The sequence below is a fragment of the Taudactylus pleione genome, unplaced genomic scaffold, assembly GCF_031769625.1.
Source record: "Taudactylus pleione unplaced genomic scaffold, aTauple2 ptg000202l, whole genome shotgun sequence".
Classification (NCBI taxonomy): domain Eukaryota; kingdom Metazoa; phylum Chordata; class Amphibia; order Anura; family Myobatrachidae; genus Taudactylus; species Taudactylus pleione.
Window position 1 is genome coordinate 4,967,975 of NW_028284604.1, and position 12,772 is coordinate 4,980,746.

Consider the following 12,772-nt stretch of genomic DNA (forward strand, 5'->3'; position numbering starts at 1 on the left):
GCCTTCGGGAAGTATTGGGTTTCAGTAATGCAAACAGTACAAGAGAGCTGTAACACCGCTATGCACTTCTCCTCTGCATAAGAGATCCATACTGATATACTGATGATAACCCTACACGATGGATGCGCATCGCATCCTCCCGTGTCTAGCTCATGCACAGATACACAGTATATAGATACTATTATAGATATATACTAGTAGCTCGGTACACAGCCACCCATCGGCCAGCCCATCAGCGTCAACGCACTCACATGTCGGGGCTGAGTAATAATGACGCGTCCGGCAGATGTGCCCCGTCCCCATCTCACATCGCCCCGCCCCTCCCGCGTAGCCCCCGCCCCTCGGTGAGTGAGTGCACCGTAGAGCCGCGCCGCTGGCTGGAGTTGTGTGGATTGCTGGCCGGGAGCTGTAGGCTGAGAGGAAGCGGGACAGGAGCAGCATAGCCGGGCGGGATTGGCAGAGAAGCGGCGGCCGAGCCTAGCACGTTACTTCCCCCGAGCTGATACCCGGCTGTGACGGCAATCACTCTGCGGAAGTCCCGGAGCCCTGCTAGGGGGAAGCTGCTCCGCTGTGTCCGTTGGCGGTGTGCCCGCTCCGGGGGGGAGGCTGTAACTTTCCCGCTGTGTGCTCTCCCCATGAAGGGGAAGTTTGCCCTGCCGCGGTGCGAGCTGCGGGGCCGGGGTATGTGACAGCCGGTGCCCGGGGCTGGGTGCAGCAGGTGTGATTGTGTGAGAGCTGGTTGGCGTGACCCGGGCTGCGGCGGAGCAGAGCTGGGGCGGCCGGGGACTATGAAGCTGAGCCGGCAGATCACGGTGCTCGGCAGCGCTATTTTCTGCGTGGTGATCTTCTCCCTCTACCTGATGCTGGACCGGGGGCAGTTTGACCAGCCCAAGAGCCCCCACAGAGAGGGGACCTTCCCCAAGGTGAGAGAAGCGCTGACAGCTGGCACTTACCCCTTATGCCCTGTGCCCATTGCTCTGTGCTGCCTCTTACAGTAATGTGTCTGACTTGTGCCTCCTGTACCTGACAGGTGATGTCTTATTACTTGCTCACCTCATCGCCCCCATATATTGCCTACCTGTGCCCCGCACAGCACCCCATGGTACATACACTGCTACCCCAACCGTTCCCCTTCTTATTTACACTCTATAGTATATCTGGACTGTTACTGGTTTATTCCCAATTGTAAAGCACAACAGAATATGCTGGCACTATATAAGTAAATGTTCATTATATTACACAGCATAATGTGTCTGTATAAGAGCACCTTACTGATGTGTGTTATGCTGACTACACATGGCTGCTGTTGGGTTTGAGCTGTGTGACATATGAGTTGGGCAATACAGTATGTTGTAGACAGAGTGACTGAACTTTTCATTAGTTTTGGCATGTACGAGAGCTGTCCTGTAGGTGTATGTATGGGCACTAGGGGGCTGTTATCTGCAGTGTCTAATCCTGACTTGCGTTCATGGAAATGCCCCTTGTGCTCATTACTAGGAAATGTTTTCCACTGATAAAGCCACTATATTTTACCAGCATGTGGAGTGTTGGGGGGGGGGAGGAGGAGGAGTCACAAATATGTTAGTTTTCCTGTCCCAAGTCTTTTGTGTTCAGTTGAAAGGATTAGAGGTGGAGGGGTATTTAAGGATGAGCGTAGGCTTTGCAGTCTGCGCTGATAACCTGCCCATATCTGATATACCCCTCCAAACATACCTGAGTGTAGCATGCCACTGAAAGCAGGAGAGCATGGACTATAAGGGCATCAGGTTTACATTTGGTGTGTTTGAAAGGCATTACATTGCCTTGGTTTGGTAAATCATTGATAACATTTAGGTGCTTCAGCACCTATTTGCAGGGTGCAATTGCAAATTCTGTGTTTTCTCTGTTTAGATGTGCACACTTCAGTTGTGCTACAGAAAGACATGTTGTGTTTTGTTCTTGGTCTCAGGTGCTAGTATTTGTAATTCTTATTTTTGGCATAAGCACTTGTGCTAGAGATTCTCTTGTAGTGACACCTGTCACTATTTTATGTACAATATAAAGAAAGTTAAGTTAAAGACCATTTTACTTAGTGGATTTTAAAACTGTTACAAACTTACTGTGAACGACCTATAGGAAAACAGTAAATCAGATTATTGAGCAATGGTTTTCAATATAGTTTCTCAAAAAGTAGTAATAGCATTTAAGTTGCCAAAATAATCAGTGGCTTCGAAAGTCTTTATTGCTATTAGGGCTGGCATACATTTATTGGTAACCTACTTATGAACACTGATTTGATTATATAATTGCACCTTCTTGGGCCATAAGGAAGCATTTACATTTTGTTTTAAAAACACTATTGCACACATTAATGCTACTGGGTTTGGAAACCTTTAAAATCTTTCTAATATCCTGATTGGGTTAGAGATGGTCTATCTACTTGCTGTGGTGTTCAGTAGTAATAACACTTCAGCAATGGCAGGAGGGTGTGGGGCAGGTTTTGCCAGCTATCCATGGCAAGGCCATGACCAGAAGCTCATTACCCCAACAGCCTATCTGGTATAGTAGCTGAGACACTCGCTGTATCTTCCTCCCTGTTTTGGAGGCTGATCCCTAAAACACCCCTTGCACTTTGTTAAAATACTTATTTGTTTCCTTGCCATCAATTATATCGGGACCTGCCCCACACTTAGAACAACAGCACCCAACTTATAGTTATATATCCATGAGATAATTAGACACTTAAAAAAGCAGTTTCCTAATAAGTGAGGTTGCGGATCACATACTTCAACATAACATCAGCCTATGATATTGCGTGTTATAATACATTTTACCAGTTACTACTTGATTTTAAAATAATAGTTGTAAAAAAAAAAAGGTAATCATTAAAGTTAAAACATCAAAGTCCACAGATTTGATAACCTTGTATTTGTTAAAACAAATTTTTAAATCATATCTTTAGCGTATATAAAACAGGCCCCAATATATTTATGAAATAGCCGTTATATTCATTGCAAATGTTTTGCTTTGTATATGGGCTGCCAGGGGATGCCCAGCTGGAAAAAAGGTCAAGAACCTTTGGTCTAGCTAATGATTGTTTTAATGTTTTTTCAACATGCTGATGCTAGAGCTACTGGTTGGTCTATTCCAGTCATTGTTCTTATCCATTGGATACACTTGGTTTCATACTGTAATTGCTCTTATTTTATTGGCTCACCATTTGGTTTGAAGAAAATTAATACAATTTGGTGGAACACCTTATATTTGTTGTGCCACGTAACTGGAATCGGAATAGGGCTGGTCTGTCCTCTCTTTGTCTGAGCATGTGTGAGACCTAGTGCATGCATAGTATAGCCTCCACATATGCTCAGAGAAGCGGTTTGGGGCCTCAGGAAGGTGGACTGCGTTGTCCCCTCTCACCTTCTCGTCCAACACACACTCCTGACTGTACTAGCAGCTGTACAACCAGCAGTGGCTGTAGGTTCCATCACTGAATACAATACTTAAGCTGGGTACACACTAGACGATGTGCGTACCTAGCGATGGCACGATATATTGGGCGGTCCGTACACACTGCATGGTATGGTGTGCGAACCGCCCGATATATCGTTCCCCCACCGCATGGTGTCGGGCGCCAGATCTTCTGATCCGCCGTGCATGCACAGCAGATCAGAAGATACGATGAACGACACAAGATTTGCCTCAAGACGATATATCGTCCAATATATTGTCTAGTGTGTACCAATCTTAACTCTCACCTCGGTTATGGAATCCGTAAAGCTAGGGACAGTTATAAAAATGGTAATTTCAAACATGCTGTAACCCATATCAACCAATCCCCCTCTATATTTTGTTTTTGTAGGGCCAGGTTACAAACGCAAAGTATACAACTTTCATACATTTTCTCCAGTATATTGATTTATTTCTTAGAACTGTATTCAGGAAACAGCTGTCTGCCAATAGTCTTGCTATTTTTTTTCATGTAATATTATTGCTTCCTTATGTTCTATAAACACTCTGCCGTTTTACCATTTATTTATTGTTAATTTGGCCTTTAGTTTAGTGTAATCTTTCTTGGGATCTAACTGATCACATTTACATCATCAAATTATCTATGTAGTATATGTGCTCTTATATTTTCAAATAAAAAATCCTTCTTGTATAGACATCATTTTCATATGAGAATATGAAAATACACAGTGACTTCCTTCCCTTATGCTGACCCTTGCAATGTATTCTAATATTGTTTTGGATAGTATAAGTATCACATGTTTACATAACAGATAATATGCACATTACACTTCTGCTGTAACATCCAGGAAATTTTTGCTACAGCAGTGTTGCCAACATTACTAACCAGTGTTTACAGTCCTGTATTCTGTTGGGAGCCTGTCTCACCCCCTACTCACTGTAACTCTCCCCTCACTAAATTAAGCTTCAGTGTCCATTGATTCTCCTACCTGCATCACTGTCTTTTCTTGCTCCTGCTGACTGAGATCTGATCTCTAAACACTGCAGTGCACTTCCTGCTCACATGACACATCCAAGGTGTCCATCAGTGCTCAAGGCACGCCCTCTCATACTCAGAGGCATGCCTCTATTAGCTGTCTTCTGTGCATCCTGCTGCCCATGGTGTGGCCCTGCCCCCAGCTCTGCAAGCAGTATCTGACATTCAGAAGCAAGGCTGAGCTGTTTCAGCCTCATTTCCAGTCTCCCTGCAGTCCCAGGGAGCTCCACAAAGCTGGTGTTAACTAAAAAATGATTACAATAAACAAAGAAGATGTTTCTAAATTATAAATATCTTCTTTGTACTGTTCTAATCATTTTGATATCAAATCTCAGGAGTATGACAGGGGAGGTTCTGCCTATCCTGACTGCACATCCCTGAAACAGTCTTGAACATTCTCGTAACAATATTTTTTTTGCTTTGTCAGATTTTGGCTATTACTTAATAACATGGTGCATAGCTTTTTAGCAACAATTAATAGTTTCACTTTAAGCAGTCTAGTGTAAGCTGTTTGTTTTGGCTTAAGCATTATCTTTGGCAACATCTTCTTAAGTAAATCCCGCAATTGAATTTGTAAATGATAAACAATCTAATTTGCCTTTTGTTAGCAGTGTAATCTTCTCAGTCTAAAGCTGGGTGGGTACACACTTTTTCGATTGCGGCTGATCTGGTAAAACTGTCCCGATCAGCTGTGCAGTCTGTCTCCAGTGTGACCCTCTGTCAACCACCCCTACACTGTGCAGACTGCCCGATGACTGTATAGGTGTGTATCCAGCTTAACAATATGAAATTTCACTGTTTTGTCTGTTATGCAATTCTCCTGGGTTGCCTGAGACTGTCAGTAATATCACCAGTGATTCCTAGTTTACTTTTCTATGTCTAAAAAATGTGTTCACTACAAATTTGCTATCACATTCTGCCGTTGTGTAAAACCTTTCTCTAGCTTTGCACTTATTTTAGAAAGTTTTGTTTCAGAAGAGATGATGAAGTGTATGTGTGTGTGTATGTATGTATGTATGTATGTATGTATATATATATATATATATATATATATATATATAATATGAGAGAGAGAGATGTGCACGCCGATCCCCTGGTTTTGGATCTGGATTGTTTTTGCCAAAACCTCACCTCCGTGTTTTGTTTTTGGGTTTTGGATCTGGATTTTTTTTTTAAAAATAAAAAAAAACAGCTAAAATCGCATAAAATGGGCATTTCTTTTGATCCTACAGTATTAATAACCTCAATAACATTTATTTCCACTTGTTTCCAGTCAATTTTGACCACCTCACAGGTCACAATATTGATTTTTGTCATTTAGTTAAAGGGCCAAAAGGTTGCATCCAGCTTGCTGGCTCAAAACTGATTGATATAATTATTAATAGAGTTGAGGACTTTGCAAAGATGATGGTTGGGACACCCTTGAGGATTGAAGAATTGATAGTTGGTGCAACTCCTGGCTGTAAAATGTGATGATAAATTAATAAAAAAAACAATTCATTGGTGCAGCACCGGGCTGAATACTAATAAAAAGAAATTCATTGGTGCAGCCCCTGGATGTAAAATTGATAATAAATTAATTTAAAAACAAATCATTGGTTCCTAAACCAAACATAACATTAATTTAAAATGTCAGGCAGCAATGCCCCAACCAGCACATAATGGAAAGGAAAAAGGTACAAGATGGAATAGTCCTTGGGCCTTCCCACCCACCCTTATGTTGTATACGAAACAGGACATTCACGGTTTAACAAACCAATCATTTCAGCGACAAGGACTGCCAATTGTGGCTGAAATTATTGGTTTGTTAGGACTCCATAAAACAAGCTGCCAATGTGCTTTGAACATGGAAATGAAAATGATCCCATACACAGACTGGCTTTACATTACAAGTTGTCATCGTCCTCATCATCCCCATCAGTGTGTAGATCCTCCTCTTCACACAATATATTCATCCCCGCTGGAATCCACCATAGGCGCCTCTGTAACTTTTTGATGTAATTGTTGGTAGAGATCTTCATCGTGGAATTTGTAATTCATTTTAATGAACATCATCTTTTCCACATTTAGAGGAAGTAACCTCTTACACCGATCACTGACAAGGTTGCCAGCTGCACTGAAAACTCTTTCGGAGTGCACACTTGAGGGCGGGCAACTTACGTAATGCAAAGCCAGTTTGTGTATGGGACTCCAAATTGCCTCTTTTTCTTGCCAGTACTTAAAGGGACTTTCTGACATGCCTATTAGGATGTTCTCTGAAATAATCCCCTACCATTCTGTGAATGGAGACCGTATCACACATAGTCACGGTAGAAGACATGTCACTAGTAGGCAGTTCTCTCAGGCCCGACCAGTTGTCATTTTTTGGTGAACGATCTGCATGACCAGCAGGCATTCTGTAAGGAAAATTTAGTTTTTTCCTGGCAGCTGTAGAAACTGAAGGAGGAGATGATGGTAAAAAAAATTGTCAGCTGCAGCCGCACGTGAAACACCAACAGCTCTTTGCATAGCTTTAGATTTCGGTCTGTTGTAAAAAAACTAACAAGGTAGGATTTAAACCTAGGATCCAGAATGGTCGCCAAACTATATTTTTCAGATTTCAATAGATTGACGACTCTTGGATCCTGGTGAAGTGAATCAAGGGCTTGATCCACCAGTCCGACATACCTTGCGCAATCGCTCCGTTTCAGTTCCTCCTTCAGTTTCTCCAGCTGTTTTTGCAAAAGTCTGAGGGGAATGACCTGATTCAAGCTGGCAGTGCCTGAACTAACTTCACGTGTGGCAAGTTCAAGGGGTTTGAGAACCTTGCACAACACGGAAATTATTCTCCACTGCGCTTGAGTAAGGTGCATTCCCCCTCCATGGCCTATGTCATAGGCCGCTGTGTAGCCCTGGATGGCCTTTTGCTGTTCCTCCATCCGCTGAAGCATATAGAGGGTAGAATTCCACTGGATACTGGAAGCACATCTAATACCAGCATAGCTGTTATGGCGTCAGTAATCCGCTGTGCAACTGGGCGATTGCTGTCATACTTGTTTGCCCTTGCAAACGATTGTTTGACAGTTAATTGTTTTTTGGAGGATACACTACAAGTAGTCTTCCTCCTGCTCTCCTTCTGGGATGAAGATCCACTGACAGCAGCAGCAGCAACAGGCGTAGTCATCAAGGATCCTTCTGAGGAATCACGGATAGGAGAGGAGTCAATCATGCTTCAAATAACTACATTGGATGCAGCAGGACTACTCCCGATGACGAATGAGGATGTTGATGATGCAGGTGTTGGTGGTGGAGATCGAAGGCGCTTGGATCCCACAGAGAGGGAGCAGGTAGGTGACACTGGACTTGTTACGTTTTGAGTTTTGGAACTTGGCGACATACACTTTCTGCAAGATGTTGACTGCCCTTCCCCACATTTACAGAGGGCACAAAATGTTAGAACTTGGAGAATCCTCCAGTACACTAGTATTTAGGTCTGGCTCGCACATGGCAACCGCGGACACACTTGCACTCTCCTCTGGGATTTGTGATTTCGACTTCTTAGGGCACACAGTTGGTTTTTCCGGAGAAGTTCTTAACTTAAATTTTTTAATGGTACCACTACTACTACAAGCAGAAGGGCTATCAGAACCAGCAGTCAAGATAAATAAAGGCTAAGGCCTTATCCTTTCCTTGCCACTTCGTGTAGTGAATGGCATATTGCCAATTTTTTGTTTATCTAAAGGCAACTTGCCTTTCGATTTTACAGTAAAAGTAGCTTTAACATATCCACGGTGTGACTTAAGCCCTTGGGCATGGGCCTTCATAGAGGACGAGGAAGTTGACGGCCTTGCATTATCATGATGACTGCGGGCGGGAACTACAACATGTGGTTCTTGGCCTTGTTCTCCTGCCATGTGACAGCCCTCCATATTTTCTGCGGTCTTGAAGCAGTGCCACAAGCACTAATAGTGTAGCCAAGGTGCGGTTACAAAATTCACACACGTGCAGTACTGTGCACACAGACAAAAAATAGACAAAAGACACAATTTTTTTTTTTTCGGGTCCAGAACTTGGGCCCAGAGCACAGATTGATGACGACTGGAGTCGGGCAGCACTAGGTTGCGTTGCTGTATCTTGTGCAGCTAAAACTAACATGCACACACAGAAACCCCCCCCCTTTTTTTTTTTTCGGATCCAGAACTTGGCCCAGATGGACGCAGCAGACAGCACAGCACCAGCCGAGATGGATCAGCAACAGCATCAGCCCAGATGGACACAGCAGACCGCACAGCAGTGACAGCACCAGATGGATCAGCAGTGCACCAGCCAGGACACAGCACCAGCACAGGTAAGTAGTACCTCTCCCAGCCCTACACTACCCACCCTCCCTGTTCAGTCTCCACAGCCGGAGTGAAACGGCAGTCGCCGTGGGGTCCCTTTATATACATACAGACGAAAGCTCACGAGCCGCGAGATTTAGTCTCTATGGTTTCGCCTCGATTTGAGATGCGGGGGAACCGAACGCACGTTCGGTTCTCTCCCCGGATCGCAAAATTCGGATGGGTTCGGATCATATATAAATATATATGAGATACCAATACAGGCGGTACTCTGGAGACTGTAGTTACGATATATATAAAAGTCCTTTAATATGCCGACGTTTCGGGAGTCACCCCGTCATCAGGGACAAGATACAGACATAATATGAACAACATACATATATACAAACACAAATCAATTACATGGACACATAATCACACTCACCTGGAGGACGCCAGTGCCGACCACCCTCCGGAGCGCGCTGGGACCATGCTGCACATCCGTATGACGTCAACACGCCGCGCCTGCAGTGTGAGTGGACCACTGACTGCTGTGCATGGTTGCCTAGCAACCAGCCGTCTCTTATACCAACACTTTAAAATAAACATATAAAAATGACACTTACACTCATACAGAATACGCATATGATATTGCAATAGTATATTTACGAAACATGTTCAATAAAATTGGCATGCATATACTTAATTATACAAAAACACCTATGTATGATACATTTTGAACTTGTGGATATATATTAACCCTACAATCATAAGTATAAACCAATATTGTACAGCACATTATAACAAGTGACCCACAAAATAATAATAGGTCATAAGTTTCCATAACTATTCATCTAACAAGTGCTATAATATATATTTTTAAAGTTTTTTTTTTTTTTTTTAAACGAAAACAGATTGACTACAAGGAGATGTATAATGATATACCTTATATTTATAAGAAACATTGTAGGCCAAGCGTTTCATTGAGACCTTTGGGGAATATAGTATTTAGCGTAAATATCCATTTACTTTCTAATTGTAACAAGATTTTAGCTCTGTTACCCCCTCGCCTTAATGGTGGAACATGATCAATCAAAATAGCTTTGATCATTGCCACCCCGTGCTTGGCTGCTATCCAGTGTCTGGCCACAGGTTGATCTGCCTGACCAGTTTCAATGGCCTGTCTTATAGCGCTGCGGTGAAGGGCCATGCGCTCTTTGAATTTTCTCTCCGTTTTGCCCACGTAGCACTGGCCACATGGGCAAAACAACATATAAACAACAAAGGTAGATGTACAAGTTAATGCAAAATTAATTTTGTATCTTTTCCCTGTATGAGGGTGCGAAAATGTATCACCCACTAGTAGTGACCTATAGGTTACACAGCCAAGACATCTATAGCACCCCATTCGATGGCTTAAAAAGCGGGTGGGTCTAGTTGCCGACATGCCAGTAATATCTAATTTAACTACTTTATCTCCTATATTACGACTTCTAGTGTAGCAAGGCATAAGTCGAGTTCCGATCAAAGTCGGTAATTGTTGGTCGGTATTCACAATGGGCCACCATTGCTTGGCTTTCTTTGCTATAGAGTTGCTGTTGGTGGAATATCTATTCACCCAAGGCAAACATTTCACACGATTATTTGTGTTTCTTGTTCTATTTGATGTCAATACTTGTTCTCTCGTCATATTAAGCACTTTGTTTTTGATTTTATCCAATTCTTGTCTATGATATCCACGTTGGACAAATTTTTCCAGCATGTCATTTAATGCTGATTCCACTTGGGTTTCATCGGAGGTAATACGTTTGACCCTAATGAATTGGGAAAAAGGTAAACCCTTGCGCAAAGGCAAAGGGTGAAAGCTGTTATGTTGCAACAAAGTGTTGCGATCTGTGTCCTTTGTGTATAGCGAAGTAACCAATTTTTTGCCCAACAATTTAATATCCACATCCAAAAATTGTATATTTTTCTTATCTATTTTGTAAGTGAGTTTTACAACACTGTCAGTTTGATTATGTGCATTTAATAATTCCTCCAACTGTGTTGTAGTACCCGACCATACCAAAAATAAGTCGTCTATGTAACGAAGGTATGTCACAATAGGGGCATATAAGTGGCCATCGTCATAGAAAAGTTTGCGTTCCACATCATACATAAAAGCGTTGGCGTACGATGGGGCCACATTCGACCCCATCGCACACCCCGCCTGTTGTAAGTAATACTTTCCATTATATAAAAAATAATTTCTCGTAAGTATTAATGTTAAGAGTTGTATGAAAAATTCTACCGGAGGACCAATGTAGTGTGGATTGTCAGTGATCAATTTACGTACTGCCTCCACACCTAAAGCATGTGGTATGCAGGTGTAGAGGCTAGTAACATCCGCACTACATAGGACTATCTGGTCCGATAGAATACATTGAACATTCAGAGATTCAATAACATGTAATAATGAAGCGTCCGGCTCTGAATCAGGGCCAGAGTCCTAAGGATGTAGGTAATTGATTAATCCCACTTTATCTTTAACAAATCCCCTGTAAAGTTGGGTAAAATTGAATGATGCTTATAACAGTTTTACACCGACTGAAAAATCCCGTGGTTGATGGCATGTGAACACGCATCAACCTGGGATTTTAGTCGGTGATCATCCCGGCTATCCGCCTTGGCTAGCTTGCAGGGTTGAGCACTGGTCATTCCCATGTCACCCTGCAATGTAAATGGAGCGGCCCAGGATATGATGACCCGGGTTGTGCCGCATGCCGCCTGATTGGCTTCAGTGGCGCTTGGAGATGACGTCATCTCCAAGCGTCCACTGCCGGGCCGGCCAGAGCGGAGCAGCGCACCCCACCCGCCCTTCCTGCCTCCGGACCGCTGCGTAGTAAGGTAAGTAGGTTGCGTAGGGGGAGGGGAAGAAGCGCCACTCACCTGCGCTGGAGAGCCGGGTCAGTGCTGACATAACGTGCGCTGATGCCGCTTCAGCGTTTTATACATCTCCCCCAGTGCGTGAGCAGTGGATCATCCCTTTACGGTGGTTTAGGTACCATGAGTATAGTTAAAGTGCATTACGTGGCGCCATTGCAACCAATAGCTCTACAGCTGTTTTAGAACTACAAGTTTATGCATACCCTGTAACAGGACATTTTGTGCTTTGTAGTTCCACTACACTTGCCTGAGGCACTGATAAGTGTTATTGATTGAAGGCCCATCTACATTGTAGATTGTATTTGGGCCTGTCTGCTTTGCCTTAGTAGCTTCTCTAGAGCAGGGTAGGGGAGTCCATTCACATGGGAAGCTTGCATTACTGTACTGTACAAAATAAATATGCTGTCTAATTGTAGGTAGAGTACTTTTTTTAAGTCTTCTACTGTAATAACTGTCGCAACAGTCACCTTTAATAATAAAATGATTTCTTTTTGTTATAGCAACGTAATCTTGATACTGGTTGTGTAAACTAGCATTAGCAAGGTAACTGAAAATTGTTTTTTTTTTTTTTATAAAGTGAAGGCCCCCATACACTGTGCGATATACGTAGCAGCCGATTCGATGGATTGGAACGATATCACTGCTATATCGTTCCGTGTGTGGGTATGATATAGGCCAGTGCGTGCTCCCGTGGGATTGTACATCGCTCCCCCAGATCTTTCTGCATGTTCAGGTGATCTGGGGGAGCGATGTACGATCCCATGCACTGATAGGGAGGGGTGCCGGCATATCGGATGGTCGGCCACCTGATCACTCCATGTGTGGGCACCGCTCGATATGTCGGCCATTGGATCGGCCGTCGCATCGCAAGGTGCATATCGCACAGTGTATGGGGGCCTTTAGAGATCTATTTCAGGGATCTAGAGATGTATTTATTATATACAGCCCTTACCTGGTGACATGTAACTTTTTTTTTTTTTTTTTCGGTCGCAATTATATAATGATAAAGTTTCCTTTATTGTCACTATTCAATTTATCAACAAAAAATATGTTACTGGCACGA

General features: G+C 43.1%; 1 protein-coding gene across 1 annotated transcript in view; it reads left to right on the forward strand.

The window, feature by feature from the left end:
- The first annotated feature begins 347 nt into the window (after positions 1-347).
- The window catches only part of MAN2A1 (mannosidase alpha class 2A member 1), a 123,546-nt gene continuing 111,121 nt past the window's right edge, over positions 348-12,772 (forward strand). The window contains exon 1 of the mRNA XM_088477671.1: positions 348-923. Coding sequence (XP_088333797.1) covers positions 789-923 — 135 coding nt within the window. The 5' untranslated portion in view covers positions 348-788. The remainder of the gene's footprint in view (positions 924-12,772) is intronic.